The sequence below is a fragment of the Mus pahari genome, chromosome 13 (genome assembly GCF_900095145.1).
Source record: "Mus pahari chromosome 13, PAHARI_EIJ_v1.1, whole genome shotgun sequence".
Taxonomy (NCBI): Eukaryota; Metazoa; Chordata; class Mammalia; order Rodentia; family Muridae; genus Mus; species Mus pahari.
The window spans coordinates 36,572,838-36,586,194 of NC_034602.1; the positions used below are offsets into that span (position 1 = coordinate 36,572,838).

Consider the following 13,357-nt stretch of genomic DNA (forward strand, 5'->3'; position numbering starts at 1 on the left):
AGAGAGAGAGAGAGAGAGAACCAAAGCACTGCAGGAACAAAAATGGAGGTCCAGTTGACAGGCCCAAATTGGGATCCAGCTCAAGGGGAGGCCCCAAGGCCTGACATTATTACTGATGCTATGGTGTGCTTACAAACAAGGGCCTAGAATGACTGCCTTTTGAAAGGCCCAACAAGCAGCTGAAAGAGTCAGATGCAGATATTTATACCCAATCAATGGACAGAAGCTGGTGACCCCTGTGGTTAAATTAGGGTAAAGCTAGAAGAAGCTGAGGAGGAGGGTGACCTTATAGGAAGACCAGCAGTCTCAACTCACCTGGACTCTGCGGATCTCTCAGACACTGAGCCATCAACCAGGCAGCATACACCAGCTGACATGGGGTCCCCACCACATATACAGCAGAAGAGTGCCAGGTCTGGCCTCATAGAAGATGCACCTAACCCTCTAGAGACTTGGGGCCCCAGGGAGTGAGGAAGTCTGCTGGGGTGGGGGGTAGGGATAGGGGTGGGGACATCCTTTTGGAGAGGGGATGGGGAGGAGGAGGTGTGGGGGTGGACCAAGAGGGGGATGAAGTCTGGACTGTTAAAAAAAAGATTAAAGAATGTATTTTTTAAAAAATAAAAGAAAAGGGAAAAAAGAAAGAGAGGGAGAGAGGGAGAAAGGCACACAAAATGAATAAGCAAAAATGACAACAAACATTTAAAAAAATGAAATGCACAGTCTAAAAAAAGTCCTCCCGACATACGGAGCAGCAGAGACCACACTACACTGTCCTGTAGCCTTCAGAAGGATTCTCTGCTCATCCTCTGGTATAGCTGCAATGGCTGCTTTCCTGCATCTTAAAACAGAACAAGGGGCTTTCCTGCCCCAGATTTTGCATCTAGTATTTCCTCTGCCTGAAAAATATCCTGTGAAAATCCTGTGTTATGATCCACTATGTGACAAGTCTGTGCTTAAGCAATATATGTCTTCTTGGGGAGGAGAGCCAGGAAGAGCCTTTGTATTTTGGGGGTTCCCATGTGGGATGAAGTATTAGTGCATACGAGATGGGTTGCAAGCATCCTACCAACTCTAAAATCCTTCCTTTGTCAACCCCCTAGAGCAAGCAGCAATAACTTACATTTATTGAGTTGTTATGTCTTAGGGACACTCTACCAGCTGGGGCTGGGTTTGAACCGATACCTCCTGAGAAGTGGAGCAGAGTGAAGCTGAGACTTTAAAGATGCCTGGGCAGGATTTTTATCAAAGCTCAGAAGTAGAGGTAGGCCATTCATTGCCAGGCATTTGGGTGAACAGAGAGAGAGGGAGGGAGGGAGGGAGGGAGGGAGAGGGAGAGTGGGAAAGAGGCAGAGAGGCAGGGAGAGGGGGGAGGGAGGGAGGAAGGGAGGAAGGGAGGGAGGATAATTTTATGCACACACACACACACACACACACACACACACACACACACACACACCGAGCATATGTAGCAAAAATGTCAAGTGTACAGGTGACACAGAAGGTTGTTGGCCAGGAGTACCCTGAAGCTGTTTGCGTACCAGCAGAGGCTAAAGTGCTGTCTTCTCTTGGAGAGAGAGGTTCCAGGGTTAGTTTGCTCTGGAGTCTGGAAGTAGGCAGTTGGAGTGCCTGTTGACAACCCAAAAGCCTTATTAGTCCAGTCACCCCGTGGAACTTTGGAGCAGGAGTAGGGGGGTGGGAAAGGAAGCAGATAAAAGCAAGTGAAAGGAAGGAGGAGGGGCAGTCTGACCCAGCCAGCCCTGTGCTCTCTTCCTGCCTAGCCTGGGCCAGTCTTCAGGAGCCCAATGGCTAACTATGAATTTAGCCAGGTGTCTGGGGACAGACCTGGCTGCCGCCTCTCTAGGAAAGCCCAGATCGGTCTCGGAGTGGGTCTCCTGGTCCTGGTCGCCTCGGTAGTAGTGATCGTGGTCATAGTTCTGCGGCCGCGCCCACTCCTGGCGTGGACTGGGAAGCCTACCACGAAGCACTTTTCTGATATCTTCCTGGGACGCTGTCTCATCTATACTCAGATCCTCCGGCCGGAGATGCGGTGAGTTGGCTTCTGAGGCTCACTCTAGGCACAGTGCATAGCGTAGCGGGACACTGGGGAAGCAGGCTGTGACCCAGCTGGAACTCTCGCGGCGGGGGACCTTCCAGATTGTCCCAAACAAAGAATCTTGTGTTGTGAATCAGCTGGAAGCTGAGGGGCAGTGCTGAGCGGAAGGTCCCCTGTTCAAGTTACCAGAACACCGCCTGCACTGCCACCTCCGGGTTGGCAGTGTCTGTGACCCCGGGGCGCTGATCCTTGCTGAGCTCTGCAAAGATGCTCCCTTCCCACAGAGGGTCCTGAACCCTTAGGGCTATCTTTGGCCACAGCCATGCTTCAGGGACAAAGATGACTCGCGGGTACAAGAACTTCGCATTGTCTTTTGACTTGTGGTTTCCTTCAGACACCGCCCCTGCCCAGAAAGTTAGGGTCACAGGCTACACTTAACTAGGTGGCTTGCTCAGCATGCTGTGGGGGTGGAGGAGGGGCAGGAGGATTTTTGTGAGTTCAATGTTAACAAGGGCTGCACAGCTACATTGTAAATTCCAGGACACGCTTGGGTTACAAAGTGAGACCTGGCTCAAAATAAGTTAATTAATTTTAATTAATTACAACACAAAGAAAACAAAAAACAAGCCCAAACAGCATCCTGGTCATTTTTTTTTTTTGCACCTGATCATTAATAAAAATAAAACAAGACAGACTGTAAAAACTGGAATATTACTCATCAGGTGAACGAAATCCACTTGGTGAACCTGTGTAGACCCTTGGGAACAACTTCATCAGTCGATAGAGTCAGCCCATAGAACCCCTTCCACCCACTACCTGCCCCAGAGGGAATGATTTGTGTTGCGACTCCCTGGCGTCATCTGAATGTAGAACTGATTTCTGAAGTCAAACGGAAAGCCCAAGAAGGCAGCGCAGAAGCTCAACTTCACATTCTGTCTTCAGTGCACACACTTCCCCGGGGCTCGAATGCTCAGTGGTTTGGGTCCTGGTCTTCCTTGACAATGTTTGTGTACAAAGGTCCTGATGAATATTTTGTTTACAGAAGTTTAAATGGTATTGGTTGTTCAGTCATTTTGATAGCGAGTAAATTCTCTGTGCTTAGCAAACTGGATGCATGGAATTTGGCATGATGTGTGCTGAGCACGAACCATGTTGTGTGTGGACAGTAAGCACTTCTTCAACCTACCCACTCATGTGTATATGTGTACATTCAGCAAGAATTAATTATTTGTGTTTATCAAATAATAATCAATCTAAAAATAACAGGATTAACTAATAAAAGTATAGATATTTACTGTGTGTGTGTGTGTGTGTGTGTGTGTGTGTGCCTGTTCCACAGTATACATGCAGAAATCATGGAATCAGTTCTCTGCCTCCATTATGTAGCTTCAGGGAATCAAATTCAGGTAATTAGAGGTTTGGAAGCAAGCATCCCTACCTGCTAGTCTGCATCATTAGCTTAACATATTACTCTTGTGATGAGCATCTTTCTAGACATCACACACAGACACACGCACACGCACGCACACACTTTATATGAATAGATTAGTGATAGATACATCTCATGCATCAGGTGCTTATGTCAGGAGCTGAGATGCAGCTCAGTGGTAGAGCTCTGACCTAGTTTACAGAGTACCCTGGGTTCACCCTCAGCATCGCAGTAGAGGAATGAGTGGAACAGAATCAACCACAAGGCAATGATACATTGACTGCTGCTATTGATATCTCCACTTATAGATAAGAAAACGGAGTCAAAAGCTTGAGTAATGTGACCGCACCTGGTTGCAGAGACTGAACCCCTAGCCACTAAACAAACTGCCTATGCAGGCTTTGTAGGACGAGTTGCCATGGCATTTATAGGCCATGTATAGAGACATTTAAAACAGGAAAGAAATAATAATTATAAGAATAACAGGCCAACAAGTTTAACCTAACACACAGCACCATATCCTCCAATGGTTTGGGGAATGTGAACCCTGAAACCAGGTCATTTGAGCTTTGACTCTGTTGCAATATGACCTTGGACTTGGTCCTCAGTGTATCTGTGCTGTGGTGTGTTCCCACCTTGTAAAATGGGAACATTGATGACAGCACTCGGCATCTAGAGAAATGAAGAGGACTAAGACAAATAATCTTGTCATGGTAAATGCTTAAAATGCTTCTGCTACGTAAATGGAGTGTTGCAGATACCTCCCCACAATAGCAAACATAAAATAAGTGCAATCGTTCATGCATTAGAACATTGTCCCATAATTCAGTCCTCCAGTGATGAAAGTTGCATTATTTCAAATCTTGTTAGCCTAACACTTGGTAGTGAGAGGGTCTCTCGTATTCTACACCCAAATCTACCTTATTTTTTATAGGGTGGATGTAACCATTTCCAGTCATCAAAAACTTAATTTCCAATTTTAGATTACATATCTCTATTACATTTAGGGGATGGGAGGATTGCCACAGGGCAGGCATGGACGTTGGGTCTTTCTTCCCCTGGGAATCAAACTCAGGTCTTTAAGCTTTGCATCACCTTTGTTTAAATGAGCCATCCTGCTGGCTCGTTTTCTAATTTTTCAATCCCATTCATTCATTCATCCATTCATTAAATATTTTTGAGCCCCTGCTGTGTCCCAGGCAGTGATCTGGCTACTGGTGGCATAGGAGTGGTAGAGTTCTGATTCTTGTGCAGCTTTCCCTTACAGTAAACATCTTATACCTTCATGTGTGCACTGGAGTGTTCTGTATGACAGATCCCCACTGATGGAATTTCTGGGTAAAACAGGAGATTGTACATGTTTTAGTTAGGGTTTCTATTGCTATGAAGAGATACCACGAGCACAGCATATCCTGTAAATGAAAATATTTAATTGGGGCTGACTTACAGTTCAGAAGTTTTAGTTCATTATCATTATAATGGCATAAGGCAGACATGGTGATGGAGATGTAGTTGAGAGTTCTACATCTGGACTGGCAGACAACAGGAAGAGAGACAGACACTTGGCCTGCCTTGAGCATCTAAAACTACAATGCCCACTCACACACTTCCTCCAATAAGGCCACACCTACTGCAACAAGACCACGCCTCCTAGTTGTACCACTCTTTATGGACCTTTGGGGGCCATCTTCACTCAGACCACCACAGTGCATATTTTGTTTGAGTGGCTTTCAAATTGCACATGTTTCGAAATCCTTTGTGAGATAGTTTTATTATTTCACACTCCCACATCAGTCTACAGGGCCCACTTCTCCATGATCTGACCATTATTAAATGTCTTAAATCTTTTTAAATTATGAGAAAGATGGAAGGATAACATATAACCATTCCCTGTTTTCCAGCAAGTCTTTTGTCTGGCTTTTGTCCATTTAAACTTTGTTCAGATCTTCACTCTTCCTGTTGAGTTAATTACATACGTGGTTTCAGGTTGTTCATATTTCTAGATAATATTTATATACACAGACACGAAGTATCTCACAGCTACATCACTAAGGCACATTTTACTGACAACACCCTGAGTTTCATTATAATTCTGGGGCTACTTCTTATTTTGATACCCTTAGTAAGGAGCACCGAGAACATCAGTTTTATTTTCAAACCTAGCACACTGGAAATGTTTACTCTCTATTCTGCACTATGAATCAGGAATTCTTTCCTCTCTGGCTCTGCACTTTCTCTTCCACAGCTAAAAAGAAAAGAAATGATTCTCAGCTTCTGCACTAAGAATCTGAGCCCCAGCTTTGGGTTTCCTAATGGGTGTTTTGCATCTTCCCTTATGCAGTTGACAAGAGTTACAACATCTCACATCACTTCTGCAAGGGGCTGCCTTTCTTCCAGCCTCCAATGGCCACTTCCTGTGTGTCCATCAGGTCAGCATGAACAGTCCCTCCTTGAGACCTTTCTTCTTCTGCCTGACATCCAGTGTCTGTACTGATGTCACAGGGTGCCCACACAAATTGTGTGTGTGTGTGTGTGTGTGTAGGTGTGTGTGTGTGTGTGTGTGTGTGTGTGTGAAGGTGTTGGAACAGGTTTGTGCACTCATTGATGCTGGCAATCCAAAGTAGAAAACAAACAAGCAAACAAACAAACAAAAAACAAAACCCTGTAGACTAAGCCAACACAATGGAAGCTATAGAATGGCTGCGCTGACTAGTCTGAAGGAAGTCTGGCAGAATTCCCTTTCTTCCTGGAACTATGGACTTTTCCTTAAGGCTTGAAAAGATGCGGGAAAGTGTGACATTCAGGACTCAGGGTATGTATGTGCAGAGGTAGGAGAGGGTCTGAGGGCGAGACAGAGATCAAGCCATGAAGGAAGATGGGTCTCTAGAGAGAGGTGTGGCTGGTATGACTTAAGTTCCATGACTCTCCCATCTTGGTGAGGATCAGCTTCCCCCATGGATGATGGGGATGTCAGCCACGGATGTGAGTTACAGATGCTGAAGGTCCAGATGAGAGTACAGAGATATAAACAAGTATGCACATGAAAGATATCTTCATCCCAGCCACAGGAGATGCTGAGAGTCAGAGAGGTGGGGTTTGAAGTCACCTCATATGTTGTTCATCATATTCTGGTCTCTTTATTAAAAAAAAAAAAAAAGCTTTTTGAAGGGAACACACTTATGTCAATATAAAGGTGGCTGGACCCAAATGTAAAGGATGAAAGAGTCAGGGAATATTCTCTGTTCTCCTGTTTCAGTTCTTTCTCGTGTTGGCTGGCTTTTCTGATTCCTTTGTTTTCAGGTTACATGTTTTTAAAATTATTCTTTGCTTCTTCCTCTTCAAACTTTCTGGGTTTTCTAGGAGGTCAAGTCTGTTCATTTTGCTTCCTTCTGATTCCCACTTTGATAGTCTCAGCATTTTACTTAAGACTTGATGAAAGCAGAAACTTAGTACAGAGAGTGAAGACTTCCTGATCTTGGATGGAACCGGCAAGCCAGTGAACCAAAATAAACCTGTTCCCTTTACATAAGATCATGTCAGGCATTTCATTATAGTGACAGAAAACTGATTAATCAGGAAAAAGGCTAGAACAACTACCAGATTCAACAGCCTGGATCACCAGAACTTGAAAATATTTTTCCAAGTCTAAGTTTCCATAAGCTAAGAGCATATAGCACATAGATCAACACACATTAGAAATTTATTTATTCATTTGTGTCAGGCTTGAAAGTGACCAGGTGAAATGTAACTAGAACAGACTTGAAGCCAGAGAGATCTGACTTTAACTAATCGTTTGTGAGGATGTTAGTAAAATGATAAAAAAATATTTTGAGGCACTTGTATCTGCTGGTAATCAAAATGACTATTAGATACATTGACATGAACTAGTTAATGTTCTAGAGGGAAGTATGAAGCAGTAATTTTGTGATTATCTTGTTATTGCAAAGGAATTATTTGTATCTATAGCAGACAAAAATGACACAGTATGTTCTGCCTTAAAAGGTTGGAGCTATAACTTCAGATGAAAAGGAATGAAAACCATATTCTACTGAGTAAATTTTTTTTAAAAAAAAAATCGTCCCAACAGTATCTGACGTAGTCTGTTGCTATTAGTATAATAATTACAAGATGTTGGAGAAAAGATGAAGGAAAAATGAGTTTAGCTCACAATTTTAGGAGTTCAAGAACCTTCTGGTTCCATCATAGCACAGCAGGATGCTGAGACCCACCCCGTGAAGAGAGCACTCCCACCTTCAGAATAGGACTCTGAGAGTGATGACACCTTCTATTAGGTCCCACCATTAAAGATCCTATAACACACAGCCACATGGTGGGCCAAGCTCCAAGCATGGAAAACATTGGGGTATAGACACAGACCATAGCCAAGCTATAATAACATCTCAGTATGATACTACACAGAATGTTGTCTGTGGTGTGGCTTTAATTTGCCCCCCTTCAATATTTTATGCATTTTGTAACATATTTATTCAGGAATACTATTATTCCTATGTCCTTATAGGGATCTGCTCTTAGGAAGCCCAGGACCTCCAGGAAGCTACCAAAATTTGTGTGGTTAATTCTTCTAAAAAAAAAAAAAACAAAACAAAACAAAAAACTGAGCTATTTGCATATAATCTTTACTTTGTCATTCATATTTTATATCTTCCCTGGATTTTTTAAAATAGCTAATATAGCATACATGCTACATAAATTGTTATTACATCCTGTAATCCAGAGAATGATAGCATCAGGGAAGGTATGTGTATGTCCAGTACAAAGACAACTTATTCTGAGTATTTTCAATATGCAGTGGTTTGGACTCACAGATGTGGCAGCCGCATGCACAGGGGACCAACTGTTCTCCTGACCTCTTGCAGATTCTTCTTTCTTAACAGTGAGCAAAACACACAGAGTTCTTCTAATTTCAGGAACTTGCATTCTCTCAGGCCGAGGAAAACATGAAACAAAACAAGAACATATGCTGTATAGCAAATGGTGGGAAGAGCTGGGGAGAATGTGGAAGAGGGTTTCAATTTTCAATTATGGGAGTAAAATGAGAACAACTTCCCTGCAAGATGACATTTTAGTAATGTCCATCCTGTGTTTAATCTTCCAGGACCTTCCTAAAGACATACTATAACTTGGATTAGTTCTACTGTAGAGTCATATTTTACACTGTATAGATGTATGTTATGTTTTCTAGAACTTATTACCATTTTCTATTTACAAATACCTATTAGTATGTGGAACAGGATGGCTATTTAGCTTAGGATTGTCCATGGTCTGGTTTGGATGGTTACAGTCTTGTGGTGCTGTTTATTTTTATGCTTTGATGATTTGACTTATTATGGAATGTACGCATATGAGGCATGTGAGTGCACATGTACATGGATACACAAGTGTCATGGCACGTGTGTGGAGGTCAGTTTTCTTCTCCCACCTTCATGTGGGGCCCATGGAACAAACTGGGGTTGCCAGGCTTGGACAGACCCTGCCTGCCCTGCTGCTTCCTCTCGCTGACCTCTGTGCTGCTGTTTAACCTGCTCTCCCAGAAGCAGCGTTCCCTATACCAACAGTCAGGCTACAGTAGGTTAGACTTGGGGATGGAGCAGGGATACTTCACAGAGGGAGCTTTTCTTCCAGCATTACATACATCAAAATGTCACATGGTCCCACAGTCTGAAGGTCATTAGAGTGGAGCATCGTGTGCCTGGGACATCTGTTGTTGAGTTCGGCAGTGACATTTCATCCCACTAGTTTAGCAACATCTGATGATCCTAGACAGGATTGATCAATCCCACAGAGATTAACAAATCATTATTTTTAAATGGAAGAGTCCTTTGGTATGTATTAACTTTAACTCTTCTAAGCAGGGGGAATTCTTAACTGGTTGTCCTGAAAGTGAGTTCAGAAAAGAAAGGTTGATGAGTTCTTGATCCTTTATCAGTCAGGTGGCAAATGTGATTGTAGGAGCTCTTCATAGAAACAGAGCCAATAGATGATGGGGATGGGTAGATAAGAGGGGCGTTTGCTAGCAGAGCTGGCTCACGTGAGTATGATGACTGGGAGCCGTCTCACAACAGGCTCTTGCACGCTAGTGACCATGGAATGCCAGCACCGTTGCTCAGTCCCAAGACTGAGGCCTCAGAGCCAGGGTAGCCAACGCTATGACACTCAGTCTAGGACCAAACTGCAGAGGACCAGGCTGCTCATATCAGGCCTGAACTCCAGGGCCATGCAGCTGGGACCTCTGATACACAAGACAGGACAGCACACTCTCAGGGCGAGAACCAATCCCCAGTCCCGATCTTCCCGAGTAACTGTCGGGCCGTTGAGATGGAGAAGCCTAGGTTCTGTTGGTAGAGACAAGAGTGGGTCAGTGCTACTCACTGCAAGTTGGCATGATGTTTCCGGACTTTGGTGGATAGTTCTTGAAAACTGTATTTTTAATTTTATGTTTTGAAATTACGTGCACGTGAGTGTCCATTTGTCCGTATGTGTCCAATGCCCTCGGAGACCAGAAACAAGTGTCAGAGCTCCCTGAAGCTGCAGTTACAAGCAGCTGTGAGCTGCTGGACATGGGTACTGGGAAGTAAACTCAAGCCCTCCCAAAGAGCAGTCTATGTTCTTAACTGCTAAATCACGTTTCTAGTCACTAGAGGACACAGTCATTTAAAGAAAAGACGGACACGTCGTGACTTCACATTTATAACCTCAACCCAGAGTAAAAGTGCATACTATCCTTAATTTTATGTTTGTACCTAATTTGTCTTATATTGAAAACTTTGATGATGGTGATGATGACATAATAATGTGTTTGCTTTGTCTCTGGATGTGTAATTATATAATTATTATATATTTGTTTTATGCTTATATCGTTATTATTGTGAATACATTATATTCTAAGTGACATAAGCTTTCTTCAAGGTTCTTTTTTACCTTCAGAGATGGGATTCATGCCACTATCGATGAGTATTGAGTGTTATGACCTGGCCAGCTGCTGTGTAATTAAAGAGAGGATCATGCTGGCTGTCTCACTGAGAAGGGATAGTAGTAAGACAAACACTCAGCTAAGAAAGCCACCCAGAGCCTCTTCAGTCCACTCCAGTGCCATTACTACTCACCTTAAACCAATCCTGTCAGAGTCATCAATCTGCTGTCCGTTCCCTGCCCTCATCTCACTCGATCAATCAGATTCACTAGAGAGAGTGAATTCTCCCTCTGAAACAGTTTCTTCATCTCTCTACACTCTCTGCTTCCTAATTTATAGCTTCACCCAAAACTTTAGCACCCCCAGGACTGACACAACCCAACTTTCTATTGAAAAAATCCCCACTTTGACGGCAGTGGGCATTGCAAAACTCATTTGTTCAAATTCAAATCCCTGGTGCCTTTCTCAATTTGTTCCATTCCGTTCTTTCCTTATTTGAAACAGCAATTCGTTTTCCAGTAGCTCAACTAAAAAAAAAATCTTGGTATCACTTCTCTCTTCTTTTTTTTTTTTTTCCTCTTTCACACTTCATATACAATCGCACATTAAATCAAATGCGTTCTACTATCAAAATCTATGTAGGCTGGTGTGGGTGCACGTGCTTGTCCCTCATTAAGAAACAGGAGGAACGTGGTTTAAGGTCACCCTGGGTTATCTGGTGAGTCTGTCCCCCATCTTAAATGTACCCAGAGTGTGTCCACTTCCTACCACATCAGTCACTATTCAAGTAATAGTCATCTTTCATCTGATTTTTTTTCTGGGAAGAACAAAATTGGGTAACAGCTGATGTAATATGCAAAATGGAAGAAATGGAGGGAGTGGTATTGGAGAGGCAGAGCCTTTTAAGTAGGCCTGAGAAATCAGGCCTCCAAAGATACATAATGTCCTATAGTCATTACAATTAGCATCTCAATATCAAATGTGGCGTTTTTTCAACAGTCTCACACATCGTCATTATCTGTCAAAATGATCACTTAATTTTCATAGGAAAAGTAGTTCTTATTGGTCACTTACCTAATTTACTTACATAACATTTAAGGGAATTATATAACTAATATTACTATGAAGCATAAACATTTACAGAAAGGTACTCATTCAAGTGGGTGGGAGCAAAAGTTCCTGCTTGTGTTTCAGAGGGTGTGTGAAGAAAACTTCTTTTACAGTTGATGGCGTATCCACATGGGAGGAATAAATGGTTGCCCTAGATGGCTTTTTGTTGCTAGGGTAAACACACAGCCCAAAGCATCTTGGAGAGGAAAGGGTTTATTTTGCCAAATCTGTGTGAAGTAGGACATGGTTTTCTGGTAAAAATGACCCCAGAACTGATTATCTACGATGCTGGTTCTTTGAGAAGCTACTTAGAATCAATCAGGTCAGAATATGGGAGCAATCAATCAGTCCTCTCAAAGGAGATGTGGTGACAAGAGCAGATTTAAGGGGTCGAGGAAAAAAAGTCAAACAACAAAATAGGAAACAGGGTAAAAGACGAAGAAGGGATTTCCTGTGCACATGTGCTGGGAAGGGTCAGAAAGAGGAAGGAGGCTGTATTCATACACTGATATGAGTGGAAATAAGGAGACCATTTTACCATAATGCCCACTCTGGAGGAGGCCATGAAGAAACAGGAGAGTGACAACTGAAGTCAGAAATATCAAGAGTCACCCAAGCAAGAGACTTCCTTTTATTTATTTATTTTTTATTTTTTTTTATGGAGCATTTTCTTTTCTTTTTTTTTTTTTTCAACTTTTTTTTTGATTAGATATTTTCTTTATTTACATTTCAAATGCTATCCCGAAAGTTCCCTATACCCTCTAACTGCCCTGCTCCCCTACCCACCCACTCCCACTTCTTGGCCCTGGCATTCCCCTGTACTGGAGCATATAAAGTTTACAAGACCTAGGGGCCTTTCTTCCCAATGATGACTGACTAGGCCATCTTCTGCTACATATGCAGCTAGAGACACAAGCTCTGGGGGTGCTGGTTAGTTCATATTGTTGTTCCATCTATAGGGTTGCAGACCCCTTCAGCATCTTGGGTTCTTTCTCTAGCTCCTCAATTGGGGGACCTGTGTTCCATCCTATAGATGACTGTGAGCATCCACTTCTGTATTTGCCAGGCACTGGCAGAGCCTCATACGAGACAGCTATATCAGGGTCCCTTCAGCAAAGTCTTGGTGGCACATGCAATAGTGTCTGGGTTTGGTGGCTGATGATAGGATGAATCCCCGGGTGGGGTAGTCTCTGGATAGTCGATCCTTTCGTCTTAGCACATGGAGTGTTTTCTTAATTGAGGTTCCAGCATCTCCTTGACTTACCAATTCCTTCTCTTCTTTTTATTTTTTATTTTTTGATAGCGTGAGGGCATTAATATTATTTTCCCACATTTTTTCTTCTATAACTTTAGAAAATGTTTCAACCTATTTCTCTTTTTTTTGACAGCTCACTTATTTTTTATTGAATATTTTCCTTATTTACACTTCTTTTTCCGATTTTTTAAATTAGATATTTTCTTTATTTACATTTCAAATGCAATCCCAAAAGTTCCCTATACCCTCCCCCCACCATGCTCCCCTACCCACTCACTCCCACTTCTTGGCCCTGGCATTCCTCTGTGCTGGGTCATATAAAGTTTGCAAGACCAAGGGGCCTCTCTTCCCAATGATAGCTGACTAGGCCATCTTCTGCAACATATGCAGCTAGAGACACGAGCTCAGGGGGTACTGGTTAGTTCATATTGTTGTTCCACCTATAGGATTGCGGACCCCTTAAGCTCCTTGGGTACTTTCTCTAGCTCCTCCATTGGGGGCCCTGTGTTCCATCCAATAGCTGACTGTGAGCATCCACTTCTGTGCTTGTCAGGCACTGGCATAGCCTCACAAGAGGCC

General features: G+C 43.0%; 1 protein-coding gene across 2 annotated transcripts in view; it reads left to right on the forward strand.

Annotated features, from left to right (window-relative positions):
* The first annotated feature begins 1,752 nt into the window (after positions 1-1,752).
* Positions 1,753-13,357, forward strand: part of Cd38 (CD38 molecule) — a 41,312-nt gene continuing 29,707 nt past the window's right edge. For both annotated transcript variants that reach the window (XM_021211280.2, XM_029545269.1), the window contains exon 1: positions 1,753-2,047. In XM_021211280.2, the coding sequence (XP_021066939.1) occupies positions 1,803-2,047 (245 nt within the window). In that variant the 5' untranslated portion in view covers positions 1,753-1,802. The remainder of the gene's footprint in view (positions 2,048-13,357) is intronic.